We start from the raw sequence: 23,476 nt of genomic DNA, 5'->3' as shown, positions 1-23,476 counted from the left end.
AACAGTGCTTTTAAATATAAATTAATTAAATTTTGAACATATGAGACTTCCGTAACTACTGTGTTTCTTTACTGATGCGATGCTGTGAAAGTGAAATGACAAGTCCCAAAGAACTGACGGAGTCTAACAGCCAAAGTCTTGTGCAACTTTGGAAGAACTGGGTTTGTTCAGGCTGAAAGGCAGCGAGAGCAGGCAGAGGAGCATTATAGCAGCTTTCCGTGCATTTGAAAACTTGCAAAAGGGTTGGTGGGTTTTGTGTCCACAGAAGAAAGAGTTTTTACTAGCTTTAAAGACCAGATGACTTAGCAGTATTGTAGGAAAAGCTTTCATATGAGATTTATTAGGTGTTGGAACAGATTACCTAGAGACAACCTATGGCCGACTAATGGGAAGTTACAGTAATATCTCTCAGGAGTGAACCTTGTGACGAGATGAAAGGAAGGAGCTCTGTCCTGTTCCAACATTTTTGTTTCATAGGTGCCATGGGGTTTAGTGAAATTCCCACAAGTTAGTGCCTGGAACTAATGATTTTATTGATGTGATTGAGTTTTCATCATGTTTGTGTGTATCAACGCTGGAAGTTACGGTCACATTAGTAAATGGGTTGGCATAAATACAGACTGCTGCCGAAAAGGGAGGTGTCTCAGCTGCCTTTCCTCATTCACCACCAGTGCTGGGTTTGTTTTCAGGCTGGTTTTCAATTCAAGTGGGTTTACAATACAGACAGCTTAGATGAAGGCAAATCTGTCCTTTTTGCAGCAGCAGGTGCTCAAAGTGACTGTGGAACAGTAGCTTAAGGCTTCACAGCCAAGGGACGGTCACTTACTGGGGTACTACAAGTCCTGAGCTAGAGCCTTTTTCAGGAGAAAAAAAAAAAACAGGCTGAAAGAGCAGCGTAATAACATACAACTGAATGTCCTCTATAGCAAGCTGTGACCTTTTATATTAGCCTTAAATGAAAGTGTTAGGTATTAAGTTCTGTCCAATAGGCTTTAGCAAACAAGCAAATGAAGCAGTTCCAGTTTTCAACTTTCAAAAAAAAAATAGCTGGAGAGAGGTAACCATTTAACGAAGTCAGAGACTGTATGTGTGCTGCTTCAAGTGAGGCTTTGCTTCCAGCTTTGCATTATTTGCAAAATTTACCAGTAATGGCAAGAAAATGAATATAGAATTCAAAATAATCACAGTAAAACACCACTAACACAAGTGTCCTTCTGCGCTAGTGGTGAAAAATTGATGTCACCAGCAGGAACTGTATTTTGCAGTGGGGAGAAAGTCTAAAGGAGGTAGAAGATAAAGGCAAAATCTCCATTTGCTATCACATTTTATTCATTTGCAATGTTACAAGGTAGATGTAAACTGCAACCTATCTAAAATGGTACCTTTGACATGGAATTTGTGGGATTAAGTGTGATGCTCTGAAAAACTAGATAATCAGACCCTGGACCGTGCAAGGCAACACAAACTGCAGCCAGCCCACATTTCATGGAGTTCCAGAATACATATGGCTTTGCTGTTTTACTCTGCGTCCCTTTGCTCCCACTTCTGTGTACTTGCTGATTCAGTTTAAAATCTTTTTTCTTTAAAGGCCTCAAAGTTTCTGTAATGTATGCCAGCTGCCAGCTGTCTCCAAGTCATAGATATTCCTGCAGAGCCCGGCAGAAGCCAAGATTACGTGCACTTATCTAGTCCTCTGGCACAGTGGCTTAGAGGACTAACGACACAGTCTTCCAGATCCCAGTTTTTCCAAACCTCACTCTTGCTTGTTAGCAGTTGTGTAAATTCATCGTCAAAGGTTACAGTTAGAATTTTCCTAGGGAAATTGCTGAAGAGTTTTAAGGTTTGGTCTGTGATGCTGAAGCTAGCAGGAACTAAATAACCTGGGATCTTCCTATGTACAGTTGTTGGGGACAGATTTAGCTGTGTAACGGTGCAAATTGATGCTTCCATGGGATTTCCCAAAATCCAGTAACATTTCGGGGAGAATTAGTAGCCTTTTTGCAACTTCAGGGGCTTGATTTTTCTTTCCTAACCTGTGTCTCTCTGGCAGCAAGTCCAGGGAGGGCCAGTCTATACAGTTCGTGACCGCTTTAAAAGCGGCTTCCATGTCACAGCTACTTCGTGTGCCTGGCAGCAGGGCTGGGCCGGGCCATTGGGGGGTTTTAGGAGCCACCTGGGTCTCCGGCTGTGTGAGGGGCTGCTGATACTGGGACGCTCTGGGACTTGATCTGTAGCGCCTGCTGCGACGCAGTCATCACCTGCTTCCACCCTTCTACTTTCCACAATACGTAGTGGGTGTCTGGTCACTTAATAATGCTGTGGCTTGTGCAAGGGCACGTGCGTGCAGTTGGCGTTTGGTCACAACCGCGGGCCGTGCTGTGTGGCTGAATCGGACCGCGCGCTGGATGGAGCTGGCTGCGGTTCCTGGCTGGGCCCGAGCATTACCTGGGAGAGAGCTCGCTGGGCAGCGCCAAAATGCGCTGTGCTAGCGCTTAAAAAGCCTGAGCGACGTGTGCGGTCATCTTTGCTGTGCTGTATTTGCTTGTATGGTGAGAAACAGGTTTTTTTCCCCAGACGTGATCACGTGGAAACATACTCGTGTCTTGAATGTGCCCTGAGATGGGGAGCCTGGAGGTGCTGCTGCGCTTAATGAGGCGTTACAGCAAATAAGCGCCAATGCCAGCGCGAGACCCTGCCTTTTGAACGGGAGAGATCCGAGTATTTTCCATTTACCGATAGATCTCGTTTCATCCCTGAACGAAAACCCCGTTGTAAATTAAATATTTCAAAGAGTTTAAGACCTGTCAAAGGTTATATTTAAATAGTTTATCTCGCGGCTTTCCGCTGAGCCGTTAATCCGTTTGACCACCTAACACTACGCAGCAATCATCATCGGAGAGCGTGAAGCGCGAGCCGGGGGGATAGCGGCACGCGCCAGCAGCCAGCCGGGGGGGGGCTGAGGGCGAAGCTCCGGCGTCTCGCGGCGGCGGCGTCCCACCCGGGCGGGGGACGGAGGTAAACCCCGCCGCCCCGGAGAGCTGCAGCCGTGAGCCTGTGAGTGGTTTGAAACCACTCCCGAGTTTCTCGGCACCCGGAGGGCACCGGGACGCCCCGATCCCCGCCGCAGCCGCCCCTGGGCGAGTGACATGGGCGCCGTGAAGCGCCACCTGCCCCCTGACGGGCAGAGCCCACCCACCCGCTCGGCGGCCGTTGGGGAGCTGGCCCCTGGCGCGCCCGCCCCGCGGCTATCAGGCGCCGCGTTTCCCCCTGAGCTGCAGCCGTGAGGGGTGCTGCCGGCGGCGGCCCTGAGCTTCCCGGAGCGGACGGACGGACGTCCCGGCCGGCCACCCCTCAGCGGTCGCCGCGCCGCCCCCAGACGATGGCGCTGCCGCACCGGCCTTGCGGCACGGCGGCGCGGGGCGGTGGCGGCCGGCAGGGGGCGCTGCGGGGAGGTCCGGCGGCGGCGGCGGGCGCGGGGCTGCGGTGCGCGGGAGGCGGCGGGAGGGCTGATGCCGCACAGCCGTGCCGGTCCCGGCGGAGGCATGAGGAGCGCGGGGCGGGCGGGGAGCGGCGCGGCAGAGCGCGGGTCGGAGCGGCCCTGAGCGCAACCTCCGCGCCGCGCTCCCGCATGAGCGACTATGGCCGGGGGAAGGCGAGGGCTGGTGGCGCCCCAGAACACGTTTCTGGAGAACATCGTGCGAAGGTCTAACGGTAAGGGGGGGACCGGGGCGGGAGGCGCCGGCGCCCCGGGGCTGAGAGCGAGCTCTCGCTGGGGCGAAGCAGCCTGCCGCTTCCTCGGCGGGGGCAGCCCCGGGCCGGAGGGGCGTCGAGCCGCGGTCGCTCCCGGGCGGTTCCGCCGAAGCGGCGCATCCAGGTGCCGAAGCCGGTGCCGCCGGCCGGCTGCGCCGCCCAAGTCCCGCGGAGCGTCGGGGCGGCGCGGGGCTCCGGCTGCAGGTGCGCCCGGGGAGACCTGCCGGCAGGGCTGTGCCCGGTGCGGGGCGACATCCGCGCCCGAGGGGCGAGCCGGGGGGGGGGGGCAGCAGCGCCGGGGCCCGACCCGGCACCGGGGAGCGGGGCGAAGGGCGTCGGGCCACCGGCGGGGTCCGGCGCTCGGCGGGGGCTTGCGGGGGCACGGCGGCTTCGGGCGGGGAGGCGGTGCGGGGATTCAAGATGGTCTCTGGGAAGGGAAAGCCCGGTGCTGGGGGATCGGCGAGGGCTGCCTGAGTTGAAAGGGAAGGTCTGTCGTAAGTGAGGAGAGAGTTTGCCATTTTGAGGGCTTGGGGTAGATAATTTTTTTTTTCCCAGTGCACTGTAACGAGGTCTTTCTCTTGGAAAACTGTGGAGTGGAAAATGCCTCGAATTTCACAATTGCATGCAAATATGCATTAATGTTATCCAGATTCTTTCACTTAGGGACTTAGCAAAAGCTGCTCTCTCAGTAAGCCTGCGACCGTGCAAACGTTTATGTGTTTGTTTAAACCCAGGCATGTGCATTTTTTTTAAAGCTATGAGCCTAAGTTCTGCCATTTTTAATGCTTCCATTGACTCCAGTGGGGTTGTTTAAGGGATTAAGAACTTGTAGTATGATTGAGAATATGCAGGATCGAGCTCCTTTTGAAAAAAAGACAAGTTAATTAAAAATATAGACAACCCTCTTGATAAGCAGCTCAAAACTCAAATTATCCAAAGAATGATTTTCAATTGGGGTTTTTTTGTTTGTTTTTGTTTTTTTTTCTTTTTCAATTAGGTGATATTATTAGAGAAATAGCCTTTGATAAAACCGTATTTTCACATAAAATCTTGAGGCTCTCTTTATAGGTTGTTTCTCTCTGCAACTTTCCTGTAGAAGGGAAGGGGTTGGAAGCTGCATTCCTTAAAAAAATACTCGCCATTCTTACAGTGAATCTTGCCCTCTTTTCTTTTTCTTCCCCCCCCCCCCCCCAAATGAAATATTACATCTCATCACGTTCAGGCTGCTTCTCTAATCTTCCAACACCAGTTATCTAAGGCTTTTCTCAAAACTGCCATGAGTTTGTAGATTATTTTCTTCATTAAACTCCAATTTTCTCTTTTGACTTTCAGTGCCAAAACCTTGATGCAATAAGTCAGTCGAGGTTTGGAGATGGGGGGAATCATGCAGCAGAAGCTATGCTCTGTTTCTTCCTCTCTTCCCTCATTATTAAGAAGGTGTCATAACAGAGTGTGGTGCTAGACAGCACAGGTAAAATGACAGCGCTCCATTTCCAAATGCTCAGCAAGTCCTGAGGGCTGTAATCAGTACAAGTTTTTAGATTAAGCCTAGCAGGAAGTGATGCACAGATCAGGCATATTAGGAGAAGTTTAGGGAAGTGACTCAGGTTTAGAAGCCCATTTCTTCTGTAATGTGCCTTCTAGTTTTTGCTGGACCCGGTCCAGCTTTGCTGTAAATGTGATGCCATCACATATGAACGCTGTATGAATCAGTTCTAACGTGGGACCATCATCCTCTTCTAACCTCTGTCTCTTTCAGAAGGCAAGGATGATCTCCTTTTTCTCCTCATCAGGCAGGGCTGCGCTGGCTGGCATGGGGGCAGCATGGAAACATGCTGGTTCCTTGTTGCCTGTCTCATCTTGGCCTGCCTGTTTGGCCTTTGAGATGATTTGGGATGCCCACAGGATGAGTGCTTAAATGGGCCCATAAAGCTTGAGGTTTGGCTCCCCCTTCTTGGTTTCATTTGATTGGGTAGTAATGTGACCCACAATGAAACTATCTAGGCCATTTGGGATTTGCCAAATAAACCTTAGGCTTGTTGTCAAACTGTATTTGCTGGCACATGCAAGCAAGTTAAATAGTGCCAACAGATATTGAGTTGATACAGATACAGGAATGTTCCTATACTGGGGAGGTTTCCCTTTGAAAGGACAGGAGTTTGGTCCTAGAACAGAAATAGATACTGAGTAAGTCCTTCACTTAAAGGTACTTGTATACGACATGCATCCATAGGCACAGGTGAACTGAGGAAAGCACATTCTTGCTATGTGTTATATTTTTGGGGCAGGGGGTGTTAACTCAGTGAAAGAGGTCATATAGTAATAGCAAAGTGCAACCACTTTTGGAAGCATTGCTCTAAGGACAGCACTAATTATACCATTTTCTGCCAACAGTTTAACAAGTAATTCTTTGGACAGCCTTTCATATTAGATGTGGGACTGGTAAGGTGAGGCACCTGCAATGGCTAAAGGTAATAGCAGTATGCATAGGCATGTAACTGCAGGGTTTTTCCTTTAGGGTTACTATTTTGCTCATGTTTGTATCACACCATCTGCAACAAGACTCACCTCAAACTCCATTGGTCTGAATCGTCTCCTTTAGTGTTATTAGGGACAAGAGCTGCTCCTTAGGTTGCAAATCAACTGAGACAGGTTCTCATGCACTAAATGCCAGCCAGAAGAGCTATGCTAGGGCTAGAAGCCACACAGTATTTATTTCCTTTCCACCTGCTGGAGTAAAGAAGGCATTGAGAATTTCTCAGCCCATCCTGGGATGGGATGGCCTTATGATAGCACACACAGGAAAGAATATATAAAGTGTCATTTGCCGAGACCTTTGGACCTCATCTGGTCCTCTGTGATTTCTTCTCACAAGAAGACCTTTTGGGTGAAGTGTGAACTTAAGGTTCGTTCTTCTTTGAAATGAGGGGCACTGTAATTCTGCTTGTCTTGTATTTAAAAACTCTGTTTCTATACTAGCCATGTAGAGCTAGAAAAATAAATGTTGCATGTAGTGCTTGGTTGACAAAAATTTGTTTGAAGTATTGAAATATTTAAAGACCAGAACACCCAATGGGACACAAAATGAGCCCATGCTGTAAAACAGTGCAGTATGTAAAGAATCACTAGCCCCTGATGGTTTCTGCTAATGTGATATTAATGCTTTTCTTGGGTAATGTAATACACCCACAGTATACAAGCACTATAACAATAACAGTTATAATCTTGGTTCATGGCCAAGGCACCCAATTCAAATGGTGCAGTATGTTATAGAGAATACTGATTCTTTGTGATATTCCGGTGCTTTATCAATAACTGGAGGCAAAAATACTTTTCAATTTATGTCAATGCCAGATAGATTCTGCAGTCCTTCCTTGGTCAAAATTGTCTCTGAGGTACGTGATAATTGTGCATGTGTAAGGATGGCAAAAGCAAGCCCTGTGTTTACATGGCTTTGGAATACCAGTGGAAGTCACAGATGCTTTTCTGATTTATTGACAAAATGGGGAGGTTGGAAAAAGGGGAGGTTAGAGGGCATAAGGCCTGTATGAATTTAGTCTGGCTTTCACTAAATCCTCTGGGAAGACCCTAAGGAGATGCCAGGTATGGAAGCAAACCTGCACCCTTTGATGGAGAATGCAGCGAGTTCCCTGTAGAGGGAAAGAAAAAGCACCTTCAGACACAAATTCTGAGAATAACAGACATTTCCATGATTTATGGCATTACTTCCATCAGAGACTGTAAAGTCCCAGTACAATAAACATTCTACAACCTGGGCATGCTAACCTTGTACCATTGCCTGAGACCTAGGAGAGAAATTAACTTTATTATAAACAGCTCTGAAAAACCTGTTTTTGTGTTCAGCCAGAGAGAAATGCAAAGGAAAGTACAGAGAATGAAGAACTAAACTGAGTTTTAATTTCATACTACTTCACTTGAATAAAATGTCAATTTAAATGAAAAGTTTGCGAAGAATCCTTAACCTGACGATGCTGTGTCTGCTGCAACCTGGCCCTGCCTGCCGCCTTCCTTTCAAAACCTAGAGCAGTGAGCAGCATGGTATGGAGACGCAGACCTGGCTGCAGATAAAGCGCTTCGGGTCCAGAAGCAGTACATGCATGCTTCCCCAAAGGTAGGGTTTACTGTCTTAAGTGTTGTGGATTGAATCGCTTTCAGGCTACTGAGCTGTTAAGTTGGTAGGGAACACCTCTATGAACACGACAATCTCTGCATCACTCTTCCATGTGTGATGTGCCAAGGGTAGTCAGGTCCTGGGCATCACTGGGGTGCCTCATACTACTGCAACACTTTCGGTAAATAGCATCCGTCATCAAGAAAGCATTTTCATACTGAGAACAGGACTGCGTTTGTTGAAATTAGCAAGCACGTTTTTGGGGTAGAAGTATACTTTTCTGTTTCCTTTTGATAGAATATGTTTGGTTTCCTGACAGTTCATAAATTTCCATAATTTTATATGAATCTTCAAGCAACATAGGGTGAAATTCATTATTTGCAGAGGACCAGCTCAGAAGCCTTGTGCTGCAGGTAAATTAAATCCTAGTGTGATCTAGTGAAGCTCTGTTGAATAGAGAAATGCATTTTAGTGACTGTTTTAGACATGAAACTACTGAAGAGGACAAAGTTAACTGTGCACAGGGAAGAGCAATATTGAGGTATTCCTTCTGAGGTGCAGTGTCCGGGTTAAGCTATGCTGCTGCTTAAAGCTCCCGAAGGGGTTGACTTGGAAGGCTGTAGCAGATATGCAGGAGGTTTTCTGCTCCATGCTGCCAGGTTAAGGTCTCATCCACCTTCCAGACTAAAGTGGGTTAATTTCAGCATAAACCCCCCACAAAGTAATAGAATAGGGAGGTCTGGCCTGGAGAATGCTTCCCATCCCTTCTATGGAAGGCTCTTTGCCAGAGTCACGCCTTGCAAAAAGTGCATGGAAGACTGCTGGACTAGTAATAAGGTGGTGCTATACGTGTAGGGTGCCTTTAGCCAAAGATTTCATTTCTCTTGCCATTACTGTGCCTTGCCCTGTGCAAGGCAAAATGAATGTTATCCTCTAGAAATCTGGCATCCGGTGGTTGAACTTGAGTCTGTACACTTTTGTATCTAATCCTGCAAGACCCAGTTTATTCAAGATTTCCTGTAAAATCACTTTTTGCTGAGTAAAGTCCACGAGTGGACTCAAAGAGTTCACCAGAGCATCCTTCGTGCCTTTTGGCACTGATTAGAACAAGACATTCAGTCATGAAAGCAGTAGACCTTCAAAAACCACGAGGAGACAACTTGTAGGTTCTGTGTTAAGGCTGTATTCCCAAACTGAGAAAGAAAGAAAGGAAGGAAAGGGCTTTGTTTCCTTCTGATCTTCCTTCTTTTCTAAGTTAACAACTGTGGAGACACTTCTATTTTCATCTGTGTTTTTCATACAATTGGTCAATACATCAAAATATCTATTCACTATTGATGATTTTTTTTTTTTCACGGTATCACTTGAGTTGAATATAAAATGGGGTTTTTTTCTGGCTTTTACTAGGCCAGAAGCTTCTAGTTTTGTGTGTGCATCTTTATGCGTTTAGAAATGTACGACCTGATTTCCTTAAAATGACTTTTATAGATAGTAAGAAAAAAAAAAAGTACAACACAGAGATGATAATGTGTTTTAAAATTAATGTTCTGAAAGCTCAAGAAGTTCTACTGTGATAATTCAACGTATCAATCCATTTCTGCATTAAATCCTAGAACAAGATCATAAAACAAATCTTAATGAAACCCATTCACTGGAGAATTTGTTAATGCATTTTTGTAACTCATATAGGTAAAAGTGAGCAGGGAGTTAGGTCTTGTCAAATGCTTTTAAGGCTTTTGATGGCTGCAGCTATAATCAGTAAATCAATAGGCTTCTTTAAACTGATGGAAGACCCGTATAATTGATGCAACTAAACCATGCTTTTTCCTGGATTTCTTTTAAGATCAGATGTGAGGGGGAAAACAAACAAATAAAAAACCTTGGCCAATTAAATGGTGAAGTCTCACTGCTAAACAGTATTTTTGTCTTTTATTAAGAATGGTGCAATGTATGACTCTTACAACTGATGAACTTTCTGATGTCTGAAGATCATCTCATGCTAACATCACATTTGTCTAAATGTCTTTTCCTTTTTTTTTAATTTCTTGGTATGGACAGTACTTCAGAGATAGGGAAGGAATGATGCTATTCATAAAATACTTCTGGAAAGTGCATGGAAGCTGTCATTTCAGTTATTCTTGTTCCATTATTCTGCACTAACTTGTTTTATTAAAAAAAAAAAACAGATAATTGTGAAGATTTTACAGCTACTAGTGTTGGAAAGATGTATTCTTTTAAATTTAAACTTTTCTCGTGGTAGAGGCCTACTGTGGAATATTTGCTATCACAATGCAAAATAACAGTTTTTCAGGTGGAACCAGTAGTTTTTATCTATACTGCTGGCTGAAATTAGCATTCATTTTCTGTAATGATTCAAACTGAGTCACTTGAAGTTGTTGTTTTAGTTAGTGTCTCTTTTGTTATTTGTGGTAAGTATGATGAAATACATTTTTTTAATAATTTTTTTTTTGCTCTATGGTCTGGAGTACACATGACAGTGTAAGTCATGTTTGAATAAAGCACGAAATGCCTGTGTATAGTGGATTGTGCTCATGCTGTAGCAGCCAAGGAGCTTTTAAATCCATTTTTGTTTCTGGAAAATAAATAGTTATATTAAACTTTCATAAAACATGTAAGCCCAAATTAACCTATCTATAGGGTTTTATATTATGTTGTTTTGTATTACAGTGAGGCTACAGCTTAAAATAATTTGGTCTCAATATTAAGGATGTACAGTTTTGAGGCCGCTATATCATTATTCCATAGAGAGATCAAGTTCTTCAATGGGATATTTAAACATTGATGCACTCCCACTCCAGGAATAAATACAAGGAGATACTGAGTGGATATGTGTATCCCTGTAGCACCATTGACTTCTACAGGAGAATGTGCATGGAAGAGCAGAGTTTTGTCCTCTTACTTTTATTCTACCATGTGAATAGTCTTTCGGTCCTTTGCGCAGCTCAGTACTTGCTTTGAATACAGTTACAGCACTTCTCTTAAGATGAAAATTTGGTTGTTCCTGTGTCTTTCCTCCCTGAAGCATGAGCCTTGCATCCTATGTATACAAAGAAAGGATTGAATAGATAATTGAAATTCACTTTGACCTATTTGTACTGATTTAGGGCCATATTTTGATCTCAGAAGTTACATTTGAACAATGTAACTAATCAGTGTGACTAAATGCTGCTGTTTTACTTTTTTCAAAGCTAAGACTAAACATGAGCAAAAATCCATACCCACCTATCCTTTGCAAATTGTTAAAGCAAAAGCAGGATATAAGCTGTGTGAGTGTAGCAATTTCAACAGGTCTACCTGTAAGCAACATTCTATTTCCATGCATTGTGTTCCTTACCAAAAATGATACCATCTCTTTTTTTTTTTTCCCATATCCAAATGATGCTACTTGTAATGCAAAGTCAGTAGTTTGTAAATACCAGAATTGTGTAGAAACTCATCTGTCCCTTGTACTTAAGTTCTATGATACAGTCTTTAATCATATGATAGTTGCACATGATTTTTGTCGACTGCACGTTTCTTATGCTGGCTGTGACGTAGCACCTATGCTACTTTATGGCCAGCTAACAGAACAGTAGCTAAGGAGGCTGTATCCCCCACCCCTATCCCCAGTGACTATGGGTAGGGTAAGAAACTTATCTACTAAGCAGTTCTTTTTAGTTCTGCTGTGGTAGTGGTTTGTGCTTTGCAATGCTAGAGGTCTAGATCCATGGGAGGAGTTTGAGACATGATAAAAAAGACATGCCAGGTTCAATAACCAGGGTTATGTCCTCACCCAACATGATGAAGGCTGTGGTCAGGAATGAGGAGGCAAATTTTTCTTCTGTTGGAGGCTGATGGGAGAATTGGCAACTTTGGTGAGGAGCTGGTCTTCCTAGCACGGTGAGCCTGATTCTCCTTTCACTGGTAGGGGAATAAATTAGGAGCATATCATCTCTTGAGTTTTGTATTTGTGTGATGACTGTGGGAAAAGATATTAATATATTTAAATGACATTTGTGCGTAGCGCCAACCTGAGCACACTTGTGGGGGGCTTTGACAGACCTGCGCACATATTTGACAGTCCAGTGGGCACCAGTCTCTGTTGTTGCCGAGGTCTGCACTACAACTCACTGAGCAGAGGTTTCCTCTTGGTTGCCTCCGTGTGCTTCCTCCGTGAGGCAGCGACGTGGGAACGTGTCTGGCAGCGTGCGGGGAGCGTGTCTGGCTGCTGGTCTCTGACCTTCTGCCAGTGCGTCCCAGAAGAGGGCCTGTGCGTCCTGAAGGGACAGGGAAGGCAGAACTGGTGTGCTGGCCTCTGGAAAGAGGTGAGGGGCTCAGCTTGGCAAGGTCCACCTTACAGGAGAGGCTGGGATGCTATGGGTGCGAATGTGCAGCAGTGCAGGGGAATGGTAGGGAGGAAGCCTTTCAGTAACTTGCTCCATGCTTTTGGCAAGGAGGTGAACTCTCTTCAGACAGCTAGTCCTGACCAGCTATGCGTCTGTGAGGTGCTTCGTGTCCTCAGGCGTTTTGGAGGTTTGAGCTGATGGACTCTTTCAGTTAAATAAAGCTCTAGATGTAGCAACAAGATTCAGTAGATGCAGTAGTTTTGGTGTTGTTAAAGGTTCGTTATTATTTGGAAAGACATTTTCTGTTTCTTCTGCGATGGTGTGTTTTGTGAGTGGAGGAAAGTAATGGTTTCAGTGACTGAGCAAAACCCTGTCTTACATTTTGGAAAGAGTTAAAATGTTTTTCTTGTTGCTTTAAAGCCACTGTGACTAGTTTAAAGTGATAATCCAAAACGGGTCTGACATTTGAGTGCATGAAGGCTGACATGTGGATATACTGCAGTGAACAGAACTGACTTGTGGAAAACACAGGCTAGAAAATACAGTGGGGCACTTCACAAAGTAGCCAGTGCTGCAGACACTCGTTGCAGAAGCCCACCCTACTCACGCAGGTAATTGGGCTGCCTTTGAGATGCTACAGCTGTTCCTTGTGTCTCTGCAGCCTAAGGTGCTCTGTGCTGTGCATCCACATATTTGTACGCCTCCCAACGATCTTGCTCAGACTGTGCCAAATGCAGCACAAGCTGGAACCCCCAGTCTTCTTTTATATGAGCCTGCCCTCTCCACTTCCTAGCTCAGTTCTTCTTGGAGCTGATCAGAAAGGCCAGTGATGCTTACAGCTTCTCCTTGGACCAGACAATACTGCTAACCCAATTGGGATTGTGATAGAAATTGATTTCCTGATAAGGGAATCCTTTGAGTCCTTTCAGAGAGGTGCCTCAAGTCACTAAATAGTTTGAGTACTGCAGCTATCACATGTACATTTTACCTCCCATCTTTGAAGAGAATTTAGCAGTGGATTTCTCCATGGTCTTCCTCTGACCAACTTCTCTCCTGGCCTGGTTGACCCACTTGTGAGTCGCCAAGAGGCTTTGCCCTGTGATGCTCAAAGAGTTCACCAGAGCATCCTTCGTGCCTGTTGTGTGACAAAACCACAGCTGTTTCCTGGCCTCTGGGACCCTGTGTCCCTGCAGATGGAGAGGCAACATTTGCCTCAGTGGATGTTATTTAATATTTTCCTATGTTAGGAACAATTGTTTAACAGATTGTGAGCTGTCTCCAAGCAGCACATTGTCAGGGATGTCAATGCAATTGAATGTAAATGATAGCAATGAGAACAGCCCTTCTACCTCCAGGTTATCTGTCAGAATAAACTATGCAGGGGAGTTATAAGTGGGAGTCCTTATTTTATGGTGTGTCTTGCCAGTGTTTGCACAGGCAAAACACCGTTGTCGGAGACACTCCTGAAGAAATGGAGGCATGTTCTCCACGTAGGCACACAACCACTGTTGTGGCATTGTTTTGTTTTTAAAGAAATCTGGGAAGAGGAGTGAGTAACTGGAAAGAAATACCTATTTGTCTCCAAGACCCTTTCTTTGCAGATGCTGGGGGTCCCACTCTGTGGGCTGTTAGGCCACAGTGAGTTAAAAAAAAAAAAAAAGTAGGTGCAGAAAGTTTGGAAACCACCAATGCAGATTGTCTCTCCCTTTGCAACAAAATCAGGAACAAAGAAACTGATCATCCTGAGCCTGGTAACCTCCCAAGGAAAGCTGGCAGAGAGTGGTGGGTTGGAAACCTCTTTCCTGGCCTGGCAGTTTGGATGGTGCTATGCTACAGCCTCTCCTGGCTGCTGTGCTCACAAGGGCCAACGGCTTCTCTGCAGGCTTTCAGCTACATGGGGACTTCCCAGGCACTGGTCCCTGCAGGGCATTTTTTTTGATCTAAGGATCACCCCAGGGCAATGGAGCTGGAGGAGCAAGCCCAAAGATGAGTCAGAGGTGTGGTGTTGACTCTAGAGAATGAGTCCAACCTCAGTATTTACTTTCTGTGTGTTTGTAAGCTGTGTAAAGCCTAGATCAAAGAAGGGTGAAGATGCATGAAGAGGGAACTAGCTAGGAGTGAGACACACGTATAAAAAAACAGTGGGATCATCAAAACCTTTGATTTGCTCTTCAAATTGATAGGTGCCCAAGTTTTGCCTTTAAAGCTTTGTAGATACATAACGATCTCTCAGCTTGGTTGTAACTCACAACTAAACGTGACCTGGACTCTCTGATGAAGCATTCTACCTCCACCTCCTGGAGAGGCTCACCCAATGTAGACTAACAGGATTGCCTAATAGGGATGCATAAAATACAACAGCCAAGTCATGCTGACTTAAAAACTCATACGGTGAGGACGTTAGTATCTGTTCTCTTTGATAGCTTGATAATTAGAACAGTCATTCAGGAGTTGAAATGAAGGCTGAGCTTTTGCTGCCCTCAGGTAGCCCCACATCTCACAGGAGAACACCCAAACTGCTAGGCTGTGAGGGGGGAGGGAAATATGTGTGTTTGCTCTAAGCATCCTTTTGAAACTCTGCCAGTCCAAAAAAAAAAAAATCAGGCTGCTTTGGGCCAAAAGGTAAGCAAGTGGGAATGTGATTCATTAGCTCCTGCAATAATGGCAAAGAATCTTGGGTATTATCTGTGAGAACTGGGCTTATGTTAAAAAATTAGGTATTGTAAGTAATATAGGAAAGAAAAAAAAAAAAACCCTCACCTTAAATTATCCCCTTTTTTCATTGTTTTCCATAGTTTACCTTGGGCAGGTTTCTATTTGCTGTGCTAATGTTTCTCAGTTCTATCTCACCAACACCATGCATGGAGCTTCCAGCTCCCAAGTCTTTGGGAGCTGGGCATCTAGGAGCCTAGGCTGTAGCAGTCTTGCCTTTTGGTGCTTAAATCCCTTTGTGGACTTAGTGCTTTGTTTTTACCTGTAAAAAGGGGATTAAGAGCACTGTCCTACCAAACAGAAGCATTGCAAGATGAGATAAAAGTAGAATGAGCACAGTAATGGTCATCAGAAAAGTGCCCTATATAGCTTTTAATAATAATAAAAAAAGAGATTATTTATCCAAAGACAATGTTGAGGTTTAAGTGTAAAAGGAAGGTCACTGCTTAAGTTAATAGAAGCTCTTCAAGGAGTTCTTATGGAAGTGGAGAGAAGAGTAAGTTACCTTTTGAGAAGGGGAGATGGTGGGAAGGAATACATGCGTGAAATAGCACCATATAGATCAGGGCAGGACCTGGCCTATCATTTGTATTTGCACATTTTTTTGTCATTTTTTTGTACTTCCTGATGAAAATTTAAAAATATCCTAACACAGTGCAATGGAGTGTTTATAATAGACACTCAAAAGCACTTGCTTTAGCAATGAGAAATGACTTGGCTTACTTATTCATAGGAAGGGGTAAAAGACATGTATTGTTTTTGGAACAAAGTGCTTCAACAAGCAAAACCCGTGGTATTTAGAAGAGGCTGTGAGAAACAAAGCAGTTAAAATGTCCTGAAGTTATACTACTGGTGTATTTCATTCTAAAGAGTGCATAAAGATACACTTAATCATGCTCATGGGATTGGGCAATGGATTTAGATAGCTACAGGAATGTTTTATTTAAACCCACTTGAAGTTTGCAACGGGACAAAAGATTTTGAAAGGGAAAGTTAAAATAAACAAAACTCTTTGCAATTAATAGGTAAAATGTCTTGTATGTGTCTCTTGGTTGCAGGAAGCATTAATGACAGCTATGTATGTTTGAACAGTTGGAGGTGGATCCTGAAAAGCAGACAGCATAGCGGACTCCCTTAAAGGCTCCCCTTAAATATGATGCCTCTTAATCTCAACGTGGCTGCCTAGCCTTTCTTTCAAAAGCCAGGGGGTCTTTGCAACTGTGAAAGGAGCCGCCATCTCCTCCTGCCCACCAATGCCCAAGCAGCAGCACTGCTGTCGGTCTGGGCTCAGGTGTAGTTAGTTGACTGCACAGGAGCCAAAGCAGCAGAGAAAAGCAAGGTCTGGACTCAGCATTGAGTACGTTCATATTTTGAATGAGGTATCAATGATTAAAAAAAAGTAGCACAGGCAGATCCAGTGAGAATGGAGGTGTGAATCCTGCTCAGGTTTTTTTTCTTGCTGATTGAAACTCCTTCTGGCTTGTACAGCGAACAAAAAGTTCTTTCTCCTGGTGTAAGTACTAACCCTAGTTGTCTGGTGTGTAGTTTGGAGCACTGTGCTGTACACGTCACACGAGAAGTATGTGAGTTTGAGTGGCCAGCAGTGAAGGCGGTATTGAGAGGAGCCACTGTGTCTACATTCAGAGAGGAGAGATATCACTCATGTGCTGTTTTGGCCGTGTACATTCAAACTGAGTATCATGGTGGATCAGTGCATGGGGCTCAGAGGGAAACAGTTTGGTGAATATGTCCTCAGTCAAGAGATGGATTTTACCTGCTTAACCGTCATGTGTTTCATTTGCGTAAAACCATCCTCTTAAGCTTTGCATGAGTAATTAATATTTTTTTTTAAAATAAGAATTTAGTTAAAACTGGGAATAAACCTGTTGACCGCAGTGGGAATAGTATCTGGGAAAAACTGTGCAGGGACTGAAACAATGGGGATTGGGTCTTGAAATGAGTATTTCCTCTAATGCAACTGTAGCCTTGTCTAATGTCTAACTGATGTGCTCTTTCAAACAGATACTAATTTTGTCTTGGGTAATGCCCAGATAGTGGATTGGCCCATTGTCTACAGCAATGATGGATTTTGCAAGCTATCAGGATATCACAGAGCAGAAGTTATGCAAAAAAGCAGCACCTGCAGGTATTTGAGAACAGATTTATTTTCTGTTAAATAGCTTGTAGTATTGTGCTTGTTGCTTGAGGAGAAAAGTAATCTGTTTATTCCAGTTTTGTCTTTTATCTCCTGGGGCTGCATCTGTCAAATATGCTTTCCAGGTGAAACAACATCGAAGAAGGGCTATTTCTAAATAGGTCCTTTTCCCACTGTAAACAAATGGCTTCATGTCTTTGTCTAGTATCTGACTTGAATTTCTCACTTTATTTGCAGTTTTATGTATGGAGAGCTGACAGACAAAGATACAATTGACAAGGTCCGGCAAACATTTGAGAACTATGAGATGAACTCCTTTGAAATCTTGATGTACAAGAAGAACAGTAAGTAGTTGATTGGTTTGTTCATTAATGTAGGTGTGTAAAGTTGTTTTAAAATACAGTTTAAACTGCAAGTCTGTCAGCCTGGAGGACTATGCTTTATCTAGGGTGAAATAAGCCCCAGTTCAACCAGTTGATCTACAGGGAGAAATGAGAACATTAGGGATGAAAGTCACTCAGGGAGGCAGACGAAGCTCTCTAATTTGTTCTGATGTTTAGAGCAATTTGTGTGTGATGCTCTAAGACAACACTCAAGATTCCATCAGCAATGATAAGACACAAGCTAGGTTTTTGCAAATGGTTTCTGTTACAGAGAACATACTTTTTAAATTTTTAAAAATTTGATATAGCAAAGCCAGTATTTAGATGTAGTTTCAGAATAAAAAGTACTCAATTTTTGTCTTAGAAGCTGAACTACTTCTGATGTTTTCAGATGAAACTGTCTTTTGTTTTGGACAAAAAAATCCTTAATTGGGATATGGGTTTTTTTCCTAGGAATTTGTCTGTAACTGCACGTGTCAGCAGATGAACTACTTGCCCAAATCTTGTTACCCCATCTAGTGTGGACTATATCACGGCACAGTTTTTCCCATCTACTTAATGTCACCTGAAGTGTAAATACACTGAGGTCTTCAGCCTGGCCAAATGTTAAGCTGAAAGTCTGCATTCTGTAACTTATTTTGCTCTTAACAATTTTGCCTTCTAATCATGAAACTGGTAGTGTCTGTGTACAGGGGAGGGTACCATGCAGAAGCACCCTGCTAGCACCTTCTTCGCATGACAGCTGTGATGGTCAGTTTGATCAGTTCTACATTAGTGGGGGACTTTAACCACAAAGTATAACACAAACGGCTATGATGTAATTTTTGACAGTTAACCTAATTCCTGCTTTGTTTCTTGTTAAAGACCAGTTTTCTGGGGAAAGGTTATCCAGTCTGTCTGTATGTGTGAACTGTTGGTATTTCTGTTGAAATGACTTGATAGTACTGATAGAGTTTGGTGAGAGAACCACAGGCACTTCACAAAAGCTAAAAGAGAATACTTACGTATGCTAGTGCTGATCTGTGGAGCTGCTTGTTTTCTATCAGAATTAATCTTTTCTTCTAAAAAGCAGTGGTGCCAAAGTACATGGAATTGTTTTTTTTTTGTCATCTTTTAGAGAAGGAGAAAAAAAAATCTTGAGAGATTTTTGTTTCATCTCTCCTCTAGTCTTTTTCTTCTCTTTTTATCCTGTTCAAAGCATCATGACCTCTGACATGGTGCCATTGCTTGGGGCTCTTCTGGAGCACAGCTTTGCTGGTCCAACTCATTTGAAAAGCTGTATGTGCTATCTGAATGGTCTTGCTTTGTGCTTCTTTCCTTCTAGTGTTATCTGCCTCCAGTGTTTACTTATTTCTTAAAGCTAATTTCTGTTCCTAGCTCAGTGGCCGTAGGGACATACGCAGCTCACATCTATGCATCCAAAGCCAAGTAAATAAGCTGCAGTTGTGGGATCTAGGAGGGTCTGGAATTCTCTCTTAGTTAACAGCGATTTGGCACCAAGAGGCTATGCAGCTACTCTTCTATCATTGCTCCAGCATATGGCCTGTAGTAGAGCCTGGGGCCTCTCTGTCTTTTATGCAGATTTAAAGCAAGGTAACCGTGGAGTGAAGAATGTTTCCTGCCCTGCTGTGCTCTTCCCTGAGGAGAGGCAGCCTAGAACAAAGTCCAGCTGTGCAGAAGCTGTGTTGTGCGACATGCCAAAAAGCAGAGCTGCGATGGTTCTGCTGTGCGCACAGAGTGGTCACAGGCATGGGAAAAAGGAAAGCACGTAGCTTGCTTTTAAGTTTAACAAAACGCAGTGCTCTTATGTTTGTTAGATTGGCGGCTTTAGAGGTACATTAACTACTGTTACAGAGACTGACTAATAACACTAGAGAGTTGTAACTGAAAAATACCAAAACCGGGACATCCTGGATCTTTTTCTCAGAATAAGCCACATCATGGAAAAACACTGTCTTGTTTACCAGTCACTTAGCACCCAGACTGCGAAGTGGTCTTGCCTTTGTGGTCACCTTACCTCTGCCCTGCCTGCAACTATGGCAGTTGCCTGCTTGGGCAATGGACATGATTGGTTTCAACCTCCTCTCAGTCTGAAGGTTTTGGAAAGGACCCTGAATTTTGTTAGACATATCTTTTCCTGCTCTTTGTTTCTTTTTTTTGTCTATCCTTCCCTTGTTCTATTTTTCTTCTTCAAATTAGGCAGTAAATTAGACAGGAAGTAGATTTTTGTTGTCTTTACCTGTCCTCTCCTTCCCTATAAACTAACAGCCATGATAAATAGCAAGTTTTTCTTCCATTTTTGTGCTGTTGAATAATTGGGACATTTTCTACAGCCTGTGCATTTAATGTACTTCTAGCTTCTAACAATACATTCTCTATCCTTTTGGGGTGGGGGTAAAGGAAAACAAAACAGGAGTTTCAAGTTAACTATGATGTTGCTAGTGCAGGTCGGTCTTCATCTTGTATCTTTAGGAGCAACGGTCATCTCTCTCTGTCTGCGTCACAATTATGCCCTGATCTTACACTAGATGTGTCCGCAATACTTTGAGATATTTAATAATGCTACTATAAGTGATAGGGTTTTTTTGGACAAGGCACTCTCCATGGTGGTGACCCAGTGGTAGTATTTACTTGGTTGTGCTATAAGAATATCCCATCCAGATGTTCATAGGTACAGTATATCCATCAGCTTCGTTGCAATTCACAGTATCAACTCTAGAAACAACGTAGGCTGTGGTATTTAGAAGAATGATACAATTTTCTGCCTTCGTCATGTTTGCATTTATGGATACTGTCTCTATCCTTATCTCCCCTCCTGTCATCCAAAAGTGACTGTCCTCCCTCTTTTCAGAACTTGAAGTTAAGATGTGATAGAGATTTGATGTTTCCTTGGGCTAGGCCCTTGATTAATTATGTGATGATCATTGTTGTTCTCTGGAAGAATTGCTCCCTAGAAATGCAGAGGTCCCTCAGGATAATTGGAAGCAATGGGAGCAAGCAGGTGCACAGCCACCAGATTTTTGTCACTGTTGCTCTGATGCCATCCTGTTGCATTCAGTGGGGATTCATGGTCATACCTGGAAGGAGACAAACTGAAAGCTTTCTTTAATCTGGACTGCAAAATGACAACAGACAGGTTGACAGTAATTTCATGTGAGCTTCAGTTCCGTTGTTTGATTAAATGTGAGTGTCCAGTGATGCTGGAAATATTGTTTATTTTTATATGGGAAAATCAAAGCATTGTTAAGTCTCGCTGAAATCAGCTAACTTACACCAAGGAAGGATACAGCCTAATGTATTAGAAAATATTTTGTATCTAGTCTTATTCATCTCTTAGCTTATTTGAACCGATGCAGCTTTAAATGTCTAACATCTTATGAGACTTTGACGGCCATATGTTAGGTTTTTACACTTTATGGTCAGCCTCATAAATTAAAATGGCTGAGTAAATTAAAAGTTGGACTTTCATTGCCTAGTTTTCCACCTACAACATAGGTCTGGGTTACAAGCAGTGCAAAAGCAGGCTGCTTCTAGATGCACTTGTTTCCATCAATGCTGAAATAAATTTTTGTCAGAATATGAATTTACTTGCTTCTGTCTGTCTCTGAAGAGTCGGTGCCTACTTGAAATCTAACCCCCTTTTCTATTCAGTACTTGATCTGCTTCAGTGGGGGAATATCTGAAGTGGGCTGGACTCTTCAAAGCTAAAATGCCTGAAGAGTTAGTTACAGAGAGCCTTCAAGCGTCCCCTGTCTGAGCAAAGACATTCCCATTGCTTACGGTCTGCATCAGTGCTGCAGAGAGCCATAAGACACCGGGGTTTTTTTTCTTTTTTTTTTTTCCTCAGATTTTCTACAGGTGAGGCCAGTGGAATGGAAGCAGCCAAGGGGTTGGCTGTAGATAATTCTTTTGTACACTGCAAAGTGGAGCACATAAGCAGTAGCTCTTCTCTGAGTACATATATTATGGTGAGAGTCCCAGAGGCTGGGCTTCACTTTCTATTTGTGCTGGGGTTCACTTCTCTGGTTTTCTGGGTGCTTAAATGTTTAACAAATTTAATATGATGAATATTTGTGTGGAGGTTTTTGTTTTGATTTGATTGTGGATTTTTTTTTTTTTTAACACATGCACCATGCCCCCACACTGTATTAGAAGGCTCTTAGATTTGTCAAAGAATGACAAATAAGCTCAAAATAGTGCTTTGGCAGATTCTACTTACACTTATCTTTGGGACCAGTGTTTTCTACAGATGTTAAAAACCAATTAAACAGCAACTCCATCCCAATTTATAGAGAGCAAAATTCTTTTCAGGGTGGTAGACCTGTGATTGCCCACCACTAGGGAGAGTTTCTCGTAACTAGTATTGGTTAAAACCATTTAAAACCATTTATATTTGTGTGGGCTATGCCTCTAGTGTCTGCAGATGGAAACCTTTGGTACATAAATTGCTAAACCAAATCATTGCATAGGACCAGAAGCAGGAAGGAATGAGGGTGTTGCAGTAAACTGGCATATATCCTCCTGACCCTCCCATTGAAATCTAGCTCCATATTTGTCAAGCAGCATGCACACCTGCATCTCTTCTGAAATCCATCTGCATGAGTTCAGTTACCTTCAGGAAGGTCAAATCAAAGTATTTTGGATTCATAAAACTCAGAATTCCCATAGATCTCACCAACTTCAAATGTGTTGCCAAGCAAGACCTGCTGTTATCTCCTCAAACATATTCAGAGCAATGAGTCTTCCCAGTAGCAGTAGTCCTTAAATATTTTATCTGGAGTAAATGGAAGGAATATTTCAAGACTTCCGTGTGTCTTCCCGTTACTTATACTCACTTTCTGTTCTTCAGAGAACTCGGAATCAGGTAAACCATATCAACACTGCTGCAGTACAAGGATGTGTGCTGAACCTTTTTCCTACTATGTTGTTCCAGTGTCATAGAATAACCCCTAGCAATTCCATCTTTGGGGACTGAAATTGATTTTCCTTGTCTTAGCATGTAAAGATCTGACCTTTAGAAGCATTAGCTGCCAGAGCACAGCAGCACCAGATGCGGAAAACATGAAGGTAACAGCTTTTAAAGTGCTGGAAATGTATTGTAAGGTGTATTATTATTGGCACAGAGTAGCAAGCTCCTGCATACTGAGTTGGTTTGTTCTCTTTGAGTGTACGCTCTCTGCTAGAAGCTAGAGTCTATAGGAAGACTTTTTCTCTTTGTTTTGCATGGTGAAATGTCAGAGGCTCCTCTGTGCTCCTAGTTAGAATCTGTGTGGATATAGTGGCTTGTCTACCTCTTTCTGATCACATCTAATCAGCTGGTTTGCTAATTTGATATTGGACAGACTATTTGGTCTGTGTGGGACAGAGAGAAACAATCTCATACTGAGTACCTGGGCGTAAGTGAAACTCCAAAAGGGGTGACTGTAATGGTCAGCTGTGCTGTTTATGTAACTGAAGTCCTGCTGTCTGCATGTAGGGGTTGGTGGAGACACAGCACGTGCTTCTGTCCATTTTCATTTCCATACTGCTTGACTGTTTACCTTCAGGGCAATACCTGTCTGATGACTGTTTGAGACATTATCAAGTAATACAGGGATGGTGCTGCTTTGAGGAAACTTGCCCCATTCAGTAAGGGTAGTGCAGACATCAGCTGAATTCTTAAAACATGTTTTTTTCATTGTATTTCTAAACTAATTTTGTTTTACTTTGTGGAAAAAAAAATAGCTTATTGCAGTTTTATTTAAGCAATATGCTTTTTGTAGTTTTGATCTCTTTGATTAGATGGTTCAAGGTATGGGGAATGAGTGTCTCTAGACAGTGATTTTGATATTCATTGTAGCCTATTTTTGTTTGACAGGATGGAACATTGAAGGAGGGGTCATCAGTATGCTCAGGGGGAGAAGATCTTTAATGAGGAATAAGGAATAGACTTTTAATGTCTCATTCACTTGAATGCTATGAGAGTTTCTGAAGGACCTCAACTACAGTGAAATAGCAT

The 23,476-nt window shown here is 43.4% G+C and overlaps 1 protein-coding gene across 4 annotated transcripts in view; it reads left to right on the top strand.

The window, feature by feature from the left end:
* The first annotated feature begins 3,501 nt into the window (after window positions 1–3,501).
* The window catches only part of KCNH1 (potassium voltage-gated channel subfamily H member 1), a 191,618-nt gene continuing 171,643 nt past the window's right edge, over window positions 3,502–23,476 (top strand). For 3 of the 4 annotated variants that reach the window (XR_012834696.1, XR_012834697.1, XM_075749184.1), the window contains exons 1-3: window positions 3,502–3,711; window positions 16,963–17,086; window positions 17,333–17,439. Coding sequence is in view for 1 of the 4 variants with exons in the window: in XM_075749184.1 (XP_075605299.1) it covers window positions 3,639–3,711; window positions 16,963–17,086; window positions 17,333–17,439 (304 nt within the window). In the remaining 3 variants the exon portion in view is untranslated. Of the gene's footprint in view, window positions 3,712–16,962; window positions 17,087–17,332; window positions 17,440–23,476 lie in introns of those variants that run through there. The other variant, XM_075749185.1, reaches the window with a different exon arrangement.

This window comes from Balearica regulorum, chromosome 3, assembly GCF_011004875.1.
Source record: "Balearica regulorum gibbericeps isolate bBalReg1 chromosome 3, bBalReg1.pri, whole genome shotgun sequence".
NCBI classification, from domain to species: Eukaryota; Metazoa; Chordata; class Aves; order Gruiformes; family Gruidae; genus Balearica; species Balearica regulorum.
Note: the sequence above shows the minus strand (reverse complement) of the source record. Positions and strands in the feature narration are given on the sequence as shown.